The sequence below is a fragment of the Amblyraja radiata genome, chromosome 13 (assembly GCF_010909765.2).
Source record: "Amblyraja radiata isolate CabotCenter1 chromosome 13, sAmbRad1.1.pri, whole genome shotgun sequence".
Lineage (NCBI taxonomy): Eukaryota > Metazoa > Chordata > Chondrichthyes > Rajiformes > Rajidae > Amblyraja > Amblyraja radiata.
In genome coordinates this window covers 45,728,790-45,741,102 of record NC_045968.1, presented here as the reverse complement: position 1 = coordinate 45,741,102, position 12,313 = coordinate 45,728,790, and the positions used below count along the sequence as shown (strand labels likewise).

Genomic DNA, 12,313 nt, shown 5'->3' with positions numbered 1-12,313 from the left:
ATTATATGCTTTAATTTCAAGTCATCTGTAAGATTATTTCATATTTGTTTCAGAATGCTTCAATCTATAATAACTGAAAATTTCTTTCAGTTCTCTTAATTTTTAAGAAAGTTATGGGCTTTTGACTGTCCTCGATCACAGCTTTTGAGTTAAGTCAATGGAAAAGCAATAGGGAACAAGATGCTAATTTCCAAATATGAAAATGGCCATAACTTTTTTAATACTGAAGATATGAAAGTGAATTAGGTGTCAAATTAAACTTCTTTTTATGCTTTATCTGATGGGATAAATTACAGACTTGATTTTTTAAATCTCAAAATTTTGTAACATTGCTACATAAAGAAAAGGCGAACAAAGCACTGGCTGAAGAAACTGTATAAATTCTTATCTTTATTCGTAATTTATGTGTAAAAATATATTTAATCTGAGGAACGGGGGTGCAGTTTAGTCACATTATAGGAAAATTAATGTATTCCAGACTGGAATACAATGATGATAGTTTCTGAGTTGAATTTCGTCATTCTGCTAATTTCAAGGCAATGGAATTCTTCAGCCTCATCTATGAATACGAATGAGCAATGAAATTCTCAATTCCAGAGAGACTCCCATAAATGGTCAACTCCTCAGCCTCTCAAAGGAACAGGTACCGGGAGAACGGTGTGTAACAATGAGAGGGAGGGGACAGATGCGAGTGGGAGACGGGAGAGCGCGCACACAGACCCGCACCTCATCCGCAGCAGAATCGAATCCGGGTCCCCGGCATCGCAAGCGCTGCCGAACCGTCACTGGACTGCCCCGAGTCACGCCCCGAGTGTCCCATCCCCGCCCGGGGGGGGCAGCTGGAGACATCCGGAGTGACCCCAGACCGATGACACCAGCGGCGCCAGGCCCACAGCCAGCGCGGAGAACAAGTGGCAACCCCAGTTCAAATCCGCATGTCCCGCAGGGCCAACTGACAGCCCCGGACCGACAACACCAGTGGCCCCAGGCCCACAGCCAGCACGGAGAAGAAGCGCCAACTCCAGCCCAACCCCGCTCCAACTCCCGAGGAATCCGCTCCCGACTGGCCAGGGACCGCCAGCCAACCCCCCTCCCCTCTGGTGCCGGCGAAAGCCGAGTACCAGCCATCAACGGGGATACACAGTGCTACAGCAACTCAGCTGCCTCATCCCTGCATCGGCTGCAAGCCTGGCCCGACACCGGACAGGGACGGGACACCCGGGAGGGAACGGGGACGGCCCAGCAGCAACTCAACAGCGCGCGCAGCGTCGGGGATCCGGGCCTGACCCCGACCACAGACGAGCACAATCTCGCTCACTCAGCAATAAAAACGAAAAAATAATCTTAGCTTTTAACAAAGGAACAATAAATACAACTAATTCATAGTTTGAAAGCAGTATTTTCTTACCTAGAAGAATCAAAGCTGGAAAAAACTGAAGAAATGAAGGTGTATATGTGCACAGCTCCACCGCTTTCCAACAATGTTTATGCTGGAAAGCAGTGGAGCAACCTTTGACCTGGGCACGTGCAGTCGGAATACCGAACTCGCTTATTGTGGCTTGCATGGTGAAAATCCTCAATATAATCTTGGTTTTGCTCTCTGCACAAGTAAAAAGGTCACTGATATATAATAAACACAAGTTGCATGGACAAATTAAACCGTTCACACAAGGGAGTGAGAAAGAAAGATGTGTTATCACCACAGTAGAACCATATACAACATTAGCTAGGCTGCACTGAGAATATAGAGTATAATTCAGAACATCACATGAGAGGAGAAGATGCGACTCCAATGGAGAGGTTGCAGAGGAGAAAAACAAACCGAGACAAGGAACAGAGGGGAAACAAGGAACGGCAGATGCTGGTTTGCAAAAAGACAAAGTGCTGGAGTAACTAAGTAGGTCAAGCAGAATCTCTGGAGAACATGGATAGGTGACATTTCGACACAACCCAGTGGTACGAACGTTGAATTCTCTTATTTTAGTTAACTTATACAAACACTCCCCTCCCCTTCTTCCATTAAAAATCAGCTCCACAGTTCACAACGATGTATCCCTCTTGGGATCACACTGTCCCTCGCCACCAATCGGCCTATCGGAACCACCCTGCACGATGTCATCAGGTGCCAGCCCTGGTCTTTTCTTCCTTCCAGTACCACCCCCCTACAATCAATCTGTAGAAGGGTCCCAACCCAAAATGTCACCTATCCATATCCTCCAGAGATGCTGCATGACCACTGAGTTACTCCAATTTTCACCTGTTACTGGCCTCTAATTTCACCTATTTCTTGCCATACTTTGTCCTATTCCCACCTCTTTTCGAGCTTTCTCCCTTCTACTACAATCTGAAAAAGGATCCCAACCTGAAACGTCACCTATCCATGTCCTCCATGATGCTGCCTGCACCACTTGATGAGATTTACAAACTTGCCTGGATTGGGAAGCTGTAGATAGGAGCAAATGTTGGATCACTTTGCAACCGATGATGCAGAAGCGAGACTTAATGGTTAAAATTATGAAGACCCTAGAAAAGGTAAATAGAAAGGAACTCCCTCCCCACCCCTCTTGCATACAGAGTTAATAAGGAATATATTTAAAAATAATTGTTGGAAGGATTAGAGGGGAGAAGAAAACATATTTCTACCTAGTAGGGCCATGGATCCAAAATGGTGGTGGAGGCAGAAACCCTATTCACATTTAAACAGTGGACAGATGAATAGTAGGACAGCTGACTTTGTTGCAGTCGTAGTGCTAGAAGATGGGATTAGGTTGTGCAGCACTTATTCAATTAGTATGGACAATGAGTTGAGTATTGTAAATGTTCAATGGTTCTACGGGTTAGGGCTAAATAAGTGTAACAAACAACCACTTCAGAACAGAAATGGAAGATATTATGCACTATACAGGGCAAACATTAATACAAAGACAAAATGCCACAAATGCTGGAAATCAACGTGAAACTTTAGTGTTTTTTCTTTCCACACGCAACATAACATTTCCAACTCATTGTTCTTATTTTAGTTTAGTTTAGTTTAGAGATACAGCACAGAAACAGGCCTTCAGCCCACCGAGTTAACGCCGACCCGCAATCCCCGACCACTATCACTATTGTACACACACTGGGGACAATTTACATTTATACCAACCCAATTAACCTACAAAACTGTATGTCTTTGTAGTGTAGGAGGAAACCAAAGATCTCTGAGAAAACCCATGCGTTCACAGGGAGAACATACAAACTCCGTACAGACTGCACCTGTAGTCAAGATCGAACCCGGGTCTCTGGCGCTGTAAGACAACAACTCTATAGCTGCGCCTCAGTGCCGCCCAATTATTTTCACAATATCTGCATAAATGCAATATATCATACCTATGTGTCTTTTTACAATACTGGAGAGATTTTGAGGAACAAGATCATTATTCAGTTTTTTGCACCGATACACTGTTCTTAACAAAAATCCACCAATCATGAGAAGCCTTATAAATAACAGATATAAATTAGATAACTTCAAGACCGAAAGTCAAAAACTTTTTTCATGACAGACAAATCTTCATCGTTTTACCACCAATTTGGACATCAGAAATGTGACATTAAAAACTCTGCCACATTTAGTCATGAATATTTAATTCATAAATAAACTCATATGGCCCCTCATTCTGATAATGATCAGGTGAATGAAGTGGAAACGGTGTTTGCAATTTTATTGTTCAATGTGATATTCATAAACATAGAAAGGAATAAGAAATACGTGCACTTACTGTCCCAACCAGGTCACTAGTGGACACCACGTGACAACCGTTACACAAAATGTATTTGTGTATTCTGATGCCATTTTCAGAAACTTGCCAGCAATATGCTATATTTTCTTATATGTTTTGGTAATACGATGTTAGTCATGAACCCAATAAAGTGCTTGTCAACTTTTTTGAAGGAATTTGAAATTTGACCCCCTTTGTCACATTTTTGTGTGCAGTATTATAAAAAGACACATATTTAAAAGTGTGCACAATATGCCCAAAACTTTCTCCCGCATGAAACATGGGTGGCTATGACCTAAAACATTAATCTTGTTTCTCCTTCCTCAGATAGTGGCAGATCTGCTCCGTGCTTACAGCACTTTCCCTTTTATTACTGACTAAAGTATGCAAATTGTAAAATTAGCTCTAGACTGATAATGGAAAGATTACATAAGCCATAGTAACAACTTAAAAATGAAAATAAGTAGTGCGTGAAGTTACAGATCAAGGTAATGAGTAAAACTGGGACTCTGGGAATAAGGTTCAAAATTGCCTTGAGACAGGTAATCTAAATATAAACAGAACGTGTGTCCTTTACCAGGCAAGGAGACCAAGCAAGGCAATCGCTTCACTGAATACTGACACTGTCTGCAGGACTAGCTGGAGCCCCTGGTTGCAAGCCACTAAAATTACTCTTCCATTATTATTAACGACCATCTCCACATGCCTCCTCCCAATACCAAAATGAAGCCGCACACAAACTGGAAAAATAGCACCTCATACTCCTCATGCTCCATCCACAGCATTCGTTGTTCCCAATGCTGCCTAGGTAAATCTACAAGACCAAGTGGAGACATGACGACCCTTTTGTCGAACACTCGCACTCTGTCTAGCCAAAGCCTGCTGGATCTTCCAGTTGTTAACCATTTTAACTCCTCTTCCCATTCCAATACTGACTGTGCTGTCCTGGGCCTCCTCCACGGCCAGATTGAGGACACACGCAAACTGGAAAAATAGCACCTCATATTCCTCATAACCTCATCTACTACATTCGATGTTCCCTCCTGTAAATCGACAAGACCAAGCGTAGACTCAGTAACCATTTTGCCGAACACTTACACTCAGTCAGCTGAGGCCTGCTGAATATTCCAGTTGTTAATGATTTTAACTCCCAATTCCAGTACTGACCTTTCTTCCTGGGCCTCCACCATTGACAGAGTGAGGCTACATGCAAACTGGAGCTACAGCACCACCTATCCAAATCCCTTCCTCTCATTTATTTCTACCAGCGATCTTTCCCCTACTCCTAACTTGAAGAAGAGTTCCAACCCAAAATGTTGTCAGTACATTTCAATCCACAGATGCAGCCTGACTCAGGGTTTCTCCAGCGGTTTGCTTTTTGCCCTCCATATGGCCTCTTTCCTCCAAACTCAAGGAATCCTATCATGAAATAGGCGAAGAGAGACAACTGATGGTATTGTACCCAGCAATCGTGCACTAAGTAGAGAAAAAAAGTCTACAATCCTCTCAGCTCTTGGTTCAACAACTGGCAGCATGGGATTTCCCTTTGGCTCATTTTAGTCAAATGACAAATGCTCAAATCCAAAACCCCCTCTCTTTCTGTTGTTCAATCTCGGCTCCCTATCTCTAATGTTCTTGTTTTGTTGACAAATCATGGGTTTGCATCCAAAAATAAAGTGATAAGATTTATATATGCAGCAACTTAAAAGTAATACAGTCCATTTAAAAAAGAAAGTATAGCAAGTGATTCACCGGAGTTAAAGAAAATTAAAGGCTATGACAAATAGATAGATGTTAAAACACGTTTCAAAAGATTTGTCCAAGCAGCTTTTAATAAAGCGAATATTTTGAGGAAATGGGAGATGGAGGTTTAAAGAAGGGCATATCAGAGAGGGCTTATGAAGCAAAAAGCATATTCACTCATAATGGAACAAATTAAAATAGGTATTTTCAGGAGTCGACATTGGAGATGTTTAGGATTAGCATTTCCCCCAAAAGGGTGGATAAAGCCATACAAGACTAAAACGAGTGTGCAGTTCTAAAAGTAGGCGTTGCAACATGATGTACCCATAACAACCAGCATTCTTAGTTACAAAAAAACCATGAGCTGCTCAGATTTTTGTTGTTAAGCATGAGGTTGGATGAGACAAATGTGTCAATTTGTAGAACACTGAAGATATGAGGCAATGAATAGCCGCCATTAACATTTTTTGTCGATAACCCTTGCATTCTCCCTCCTTCCCCTCCCCCTTCCCAACTCTCCCACAAAGCCTACTGTCTCTGCCTCTTCCTTTCATTTTTCCGCCCCCGACATCTGTCTGAAGGGTCTCGACCCGAAACGTCGCCTATTCCTTCTCTCCATAGATGCTGCCTCACCCGCTGAGTTTCTCCAGCATTTTTTGTCTAACTGCAATTTTTCCAGCATCTGCAGTTCGTTCTTAACCATTAATGCTCAAGTCCGCATTGTTTGCACTTAATATTTACTCACGGAGTGAAACGATTTTCTACAATGAAAGCCCTCCTTAAGTTGTGAAGACCAGTGTCTCATTTGCAATAGAAATGCAAACCACAAGCAAAATCACACTAGCAGAAAACCCAATATCTTGTCAACCACATTTGTATTTCATAACTAATAGAAAAAGACTCCAAACAGCACCAAAAATTTCCAGCAGGAACTACCTCAATACGCTCAATGCAAATTCAAACAATTGTTCAATATCTATATTGTTAGGAAATAAACTTTCAGTTCACAAGCAACATGGTGCTCTTATTAATATATTTATCACTCTAGATAGTTTAGCAGTTTCATTATTAATATTTTACATTGCAAAGGATTTGTCAGTCAGATTTCAATGGTAGTAATTTCATATCCCATGCCAGAGACTAAACCAACGTCCCGGCTACCACTTTCTGTGCCAATCAGTGGCAGTGCTGCAATGCCAGAGGTGCAATCATTTACATGAGACGTTGAAGTATAATAATGCAAATACAAAATAAACAATGACTATTTACAATGGATTCAAATTAAGTAGATCAATAGAATCAGAAAAAAGACCCATGCCAAAAGTCTGAATGAATTTATAATCTTTTTACACGCTGAAGTGAAATCCAAATTAGAGCAGCATCTTTAGCCATTACCTGCAAGTTTAAATTAGCTATGTAGTGGAACAGAAGGCGATTAGTATTTAATTATAATTTAAAAAATAAATACATTAGTATTTAATTATCAGTCTGAAGAAGGGTTGCGACTCGAAACGTCACCTATCTTTTTCACTCTGAAGGGTCCCAACCCAAAATGTCACCTATCCGTGATCTCCAAAGATGCTTCATCACTTTGTCTCTTTTTTATTCGGTTGGCTAAGGTTAGAAATACAGGGAATATACATTTGACTCAAAGAATTACACAGTAGAAAAGGAGTACCAATGACACGCACGATTTAAATGTAACTACATTTGAGCTCTACATGCTGTATTAAGATTTAGAAATGAGTTTGAGCAGTCACTGGATTAATGTTCACAATGATGGAACAGGATTGGCTACATTTGTCCGATACTATAATTGCGCGTGGGAAAAGTGAAGAAAATCCGCTGTTATACGTAAAACAAAACACAATAGATCAGCATTTACAATTTAGACACAAAAAGCTGGAGTGACTCAGCGGGACAGGCAGCATCTCTGGAGAGAAGGAATGGGTGACGTTTCGGGTCGAGACCTTTCAGACATTTAAAACTCGTCAATATCATTGAATGAACTTACTCAAAGCGAGGGTTGCACGAGATTCGAAAACAAAAAATATATTGCACACTAATATGCAACTCCAATGTTATTAAAGCATGCATCCCAATGTACACATTGTATCCACCGTATATTTATGTGAAAATAATAACCTCTTGGCTAGGTTTCACTTGCAATCATCCGGTGAAGAGAAGTACCTTACACCACAGCCAAACGCTTTGAAATCCCCACTGAGTTTTGCTCGCGTTAATTGACGGGGAAACCAGGAGATTCCCGTCCTCGCATAATAGTGTTTCAGCAGCCAACAGGTAGAGAGCCGAACAGCTCGATGCCCGAAGAACTGGTGCGGGGACCGGCGTTTCTCAGCTCAGCCGTGAAGCCGTCCCCACACACACCGTCTCGCCGACACCACCTCGGGGACAGAGCTCGGCTCGTCTCTCGACGCCGGGAGACCAGCGGAGCCGGCTGAACGGCCCAGGCCTCCCAGCCCGTGTCGGGCCGGGCGAAAGAGAGAAAGAAGAAGAAAGAAGTAGAAGCGACGCCAAGCAGTATGTGAGTAACTCACAGATCTTCCCCCTCAGACTCTGCAGTACGCGGACCGCTTCATCTTCTTCCGCCATGACTCTGTCCCAGCGATTGCCGACTGTACATCTTGCGTCCCTCACGTCCGTTGGCGGCGGCGCGCTCTCTCGCCGGGGTGGGGTGGGGGGGGGGGGGCACGCGCCAATCCCGGCGCTCCCATTGGTGCCGCTGCCGGTCCCCGGGAGCGCGCCCAGCCACGCGCCCTCCCTCCCTCCCCAGGGGGCCCGGCCGCAAGCTGGGCGTGACGTCATGGGCCGCCAGCACACTGAAGCGAAAACTAGACAATTGCATGCCAACCTTGTGTGAAGAGCATAGAGCATAGATCATAGATCTTCAGCGGAGCTCTATGATCTTTGGTGTAAAGTTCTGTGTGTGTGTGTGTGTTGGAAATCTGACATGAACCCTTCCGGATGCTGCAAATATATCTGCGTTGTGAGAGAGAAAAGAAAAACGGAGTTGAACGTTCAAGTGCGAGACCTGCTGAATGTTCCCAAGCTGTTTTTTGGACGTTTATGTGTAATGCAAGTTGCAGAGCTTGCGCAAGTTGCTACGGAAGTACCAACTTTACATGCATTAGCATTCAACCATACTCGTCCGACCTTCCATATGACGAACAGAATGCTTGGGAAAACACAAGGTGATGGTGTCCTGCTTATTTACCTATATTTGAATAATGAGAATCTGATCAAATAAAACTGTTAAGTATTTTTAATGCATGCATATTTCGTATTTTGGTGGAGATAATTAATCTTCTGTAGTCTATATTTCATATATTAGTGAGGAGGATGTACGTTCAAGTTGCATTGAAGAGATCTGCGCATAAAACAAATCTGAATTGGTACCTGAATAATAGATTGTTATGTTGTTAGAGGGGTTGTCTTTCAGTTGACACATCAAAACACAAAGTGCTGGAGTAACTCAGCGGGTCAGGCAGCATCTCTGGAGGACATGAAAGCGACAATTCAGACTCAGCATCTGCTCTCATGCTGATGTGGAAGATCCTCAGGTAGGCAAAAATGATGGAGAAATTCAGCGGGTGAGGCAGCATCAATGGAGCGAAGGAAATAGGCAACGTTTCGGGTCGAGACACTTCTTCAGACTCTCATCACACTTTCTCCAAAGCAAAACTGCAGATTTATCACCAATGTCCCTGTCAATATTTTTTCCCCAATCAAACATAGAAAATTGGTGCAGGAGTAGGCCATTCAACCCTTTGATCCAGCACCGTCATTCATAGAAACATAGAAACATAGAAATTAGGTGCAGGAGTAGGCCATTCGGCCCTTCGAGCCTGCACCGCCATTCAATATGATCATGGCTGATCATCCAACTCAGTATCCCGTACCTGCCTTCTCTCCATACCCTCTGATCCCCTTAGCCACAAGGGCCACATCTAACTCCCTCTTAAATATAGCCAATGAACTGGCCTCGACTACCCTCTGTGGCAGGGAGTTCCAGAGATTCACCACTCTCTGTGTGAAAAAAGTTCTTCTCATCTCGGTTTTAAAGGATTTCCCCCTTATCCTTAAGCTGTGACCCCTTGTCCTGGACTTCCCCAACATCGGGAGCAATCTTCCTGCATCTAGCCTGTCCAACCCCTTAAGAATTTTGTAAGTTTCTATAAGATCCCCTCTCAATCTCCTAAATTCTAGAGAGTATAAACCAAGTCTATCCAGTCTTTCTTCATAAGACAGTCCTGACATCCCAGGAATCAGTCTGGTGAACCTTCTCTGCACTCCCTCTATGGCAATAATGTCCTTCCTCAGATTTGGAGACCAAAACTGTACGCAATACTCCAGGTGTGGTCTCACCAAGACCCTGTACAACTGCAGTAGAACCTCCCTGCTCCTATACTCAAATCCTATTGCTATGAAAGCTAACATACCATTCGCTTTCTTCACTGCCTGCTGCACCTGCATGCCCACTTTCAATGACTGGTGTACCATGACACCCAGGTCTCGCTGCATCTCCCCTTTTCCTAGTCGGCCACCATTTAGATAATACTTTAGATGGTACATTCAATATGATCATGGCTGATCATCTAAAATCAGTAGCCAGAAACAGGAGCAGGACATTCAGCCCATTGCGCCTACACCGCCATCCATAACAACAAAGCTGAACTTTTATCTCCATCCCATTTTCCTGCACTAACCCATAATACCTTGAACCATATAATATAACAAACATTACTAAAACAGAATATGTGGTTATTATCACATTGCTATTTTGTGCATGCAAATTATATATGCAAATATATTAACCATTGCAACATAGCTGCGCTTAAGATTGGCCCTAAAGTTCATTTTAAACATCTTAAATTACTTAGAGTTTGGGTGAAGTATTTACATATGATCTTATAAAATGGAGTCAAGATGTTTTGGGTGAAATTCAGTTTAATTTTAAATCCATCATTTCTGATGAACAATTCAAAAATAGTAGCAACTGTGCGTGGACAGGTTGAGCCCCGTGGAGCTGCTTCTGGGATGGTGCTCTAATCAAATGTGTATGCATGAATCATTTGTGATTATAACACTTTGTAAGTGAATATATTGAAATGCTTGGTACAGTGAATAAAGATGATCGATTATCTCAAATGTATGATTATCTTTTTATGAATGAAAAATATGGAGGGGAGAATAACATTGGAAACACCAGCAAAAATCGACCATTTGATTCATTCAAGTCTATTCTGCCAATAAACAAGCTTATCCCTGATCTTCCAGGTCATATACCATTTTAATTCCCTCTCTTCCTATCCCTTGATTCCTTAAATATCCAGAAATTTATAAAGCTCTGCTTTGCTTGCCTGATTCTTCACAGACAGGAGTAGATAATTCCAAAGATTTGCCAATCCTTGAAAGAGTAACTGGGAGGGTCTATGACCTGAAATGTTAACACTGTTTCTCTGGCCATAGGTGCAGCCTATTTTACTGAGTACTTTCATATATAAAACTCACAACATGTTGGAATGCAGAGTTTGGATTGTAGCATTGTTTTAATACATTGCAATCTAAATTGGAAAACTGAATGATTGCAGCACACCACTGGTGAGAGGATGTAATACAAGCTTGGTGTTTACAGAGACAGGTTCACTTATAAATGATGAGAATGTGTTTTTTTAATTTCCAGATATATTTAGTTTATGTTCATGTTTGAACATATATAACATGTTTGATGTTATTAATTTTTTTGGCATAAATGGCTGTCTACACAAATCATTTAGAAAAAATGTCAAAATGTATAAGATTTTTAATATTCAAGATTAAAATTCAGTATTAGGAATTCTTAAATGAGTGTGTGTATCTGAGTGTGTGTGTGCCTGTGTGTGCGTGTTTGTGAGAGACAGACAGACAGACAGACAGGCAGGCAGGCAGACAAATAATTGTGAATTGGTTTAATTAGCTTGGAGAAGGCATTCAAAAACTGATTACCTACTTACTATTCTAATGAGGACGTGCCAGGATGAATTCGACTGAGGAAATGTGTGAATGAGTCTCTTCAAAACTCTTTTGATTGTGTTGATTCCGTCATGTAAGGATCATATCCATCTTCTTCCACTGTACAAAGGTACCTTCTCTCTGTACCTGTGACTGTAACTCATAAACATTGTGTCTCGGGTTTTGTGTCAAGGTCAAGCACATCTGGGATCAGGAAGAGGGAGACAGAGAGTGGGACAATCAATTCTGTGGTTCACCTGGAAATGAACAATCATAACTAGAACTAGCAATCAAGTTTAGCTGAGAGAATCTAAAACAACTGGAGTCACAATTTAAACGCAAAACCTTCAGGATAATAATCTCTGAATTGTTATCTAAAACAAATGTATATTTGCTTACAGTTAAATGGATCAAGGACTTGAATTGAAGTATTAGGGGTGGGGGTGATTTGTTCAACCTTGGAACCAATGTTGGGTAAAGAGAGAGCTTTCCCATTTAGACAGGAATACATCGACTATTCTGGAACCCGGGTTCAGAAAAAACAAATTACAAGGATTGTAGAGAGGACTTCATTTATTTTAAAAACAACCCATGGGATGAAGTAGCAGTTTGGGTAATAATAAACAAAATGGGGGAGGAAAGGACAGAGAATTTAACATGATAGTGCATCATTGAATAAAGTTAAAACAAGGATGCTACAATTAAATGGCTGATTTTCCCAGTCTGAAGAAGGGTTTCGGCCCGAAACGTCGCCTATTTCCTTTGCTCCATAGATGCTGCTGCACCCGCTGAGTTTCCCC

At 42.0% G+C, this 12,313-nt stretch overlaps 1 protein-coding gene across 2 annotated transcripts in view; it reads right to left on the bottom strand.

Annotated features, from left to right (window-relative positions):
- rasa2 (RAS p21 protein activator 2) overlaps positions 1-8,178 on the bottom strand; it is a 169,446-nt gene extending 161,268 nt beyond the window's left edge. Inside the window, exon 1 of one of the 2 annotated variants that reach the window (XM_033031950.1) lies at positions 8,060-8,178. In XM_033031950.1, coding sequence (XP_032887841.1) covers positions 8,060-8,114 — 55 coding nt within the window. In that variant the 5' untranslated portion in view covers positions 8,115-8,178. The remainder of the gene's footprint in view (positions 1-8,059) is intronic. The other variant, XM_033031949.1, reaches the window with a different exon arrangement.
- Positions 8,179-12,313: the final 4,135 nt, after the last annotated feature.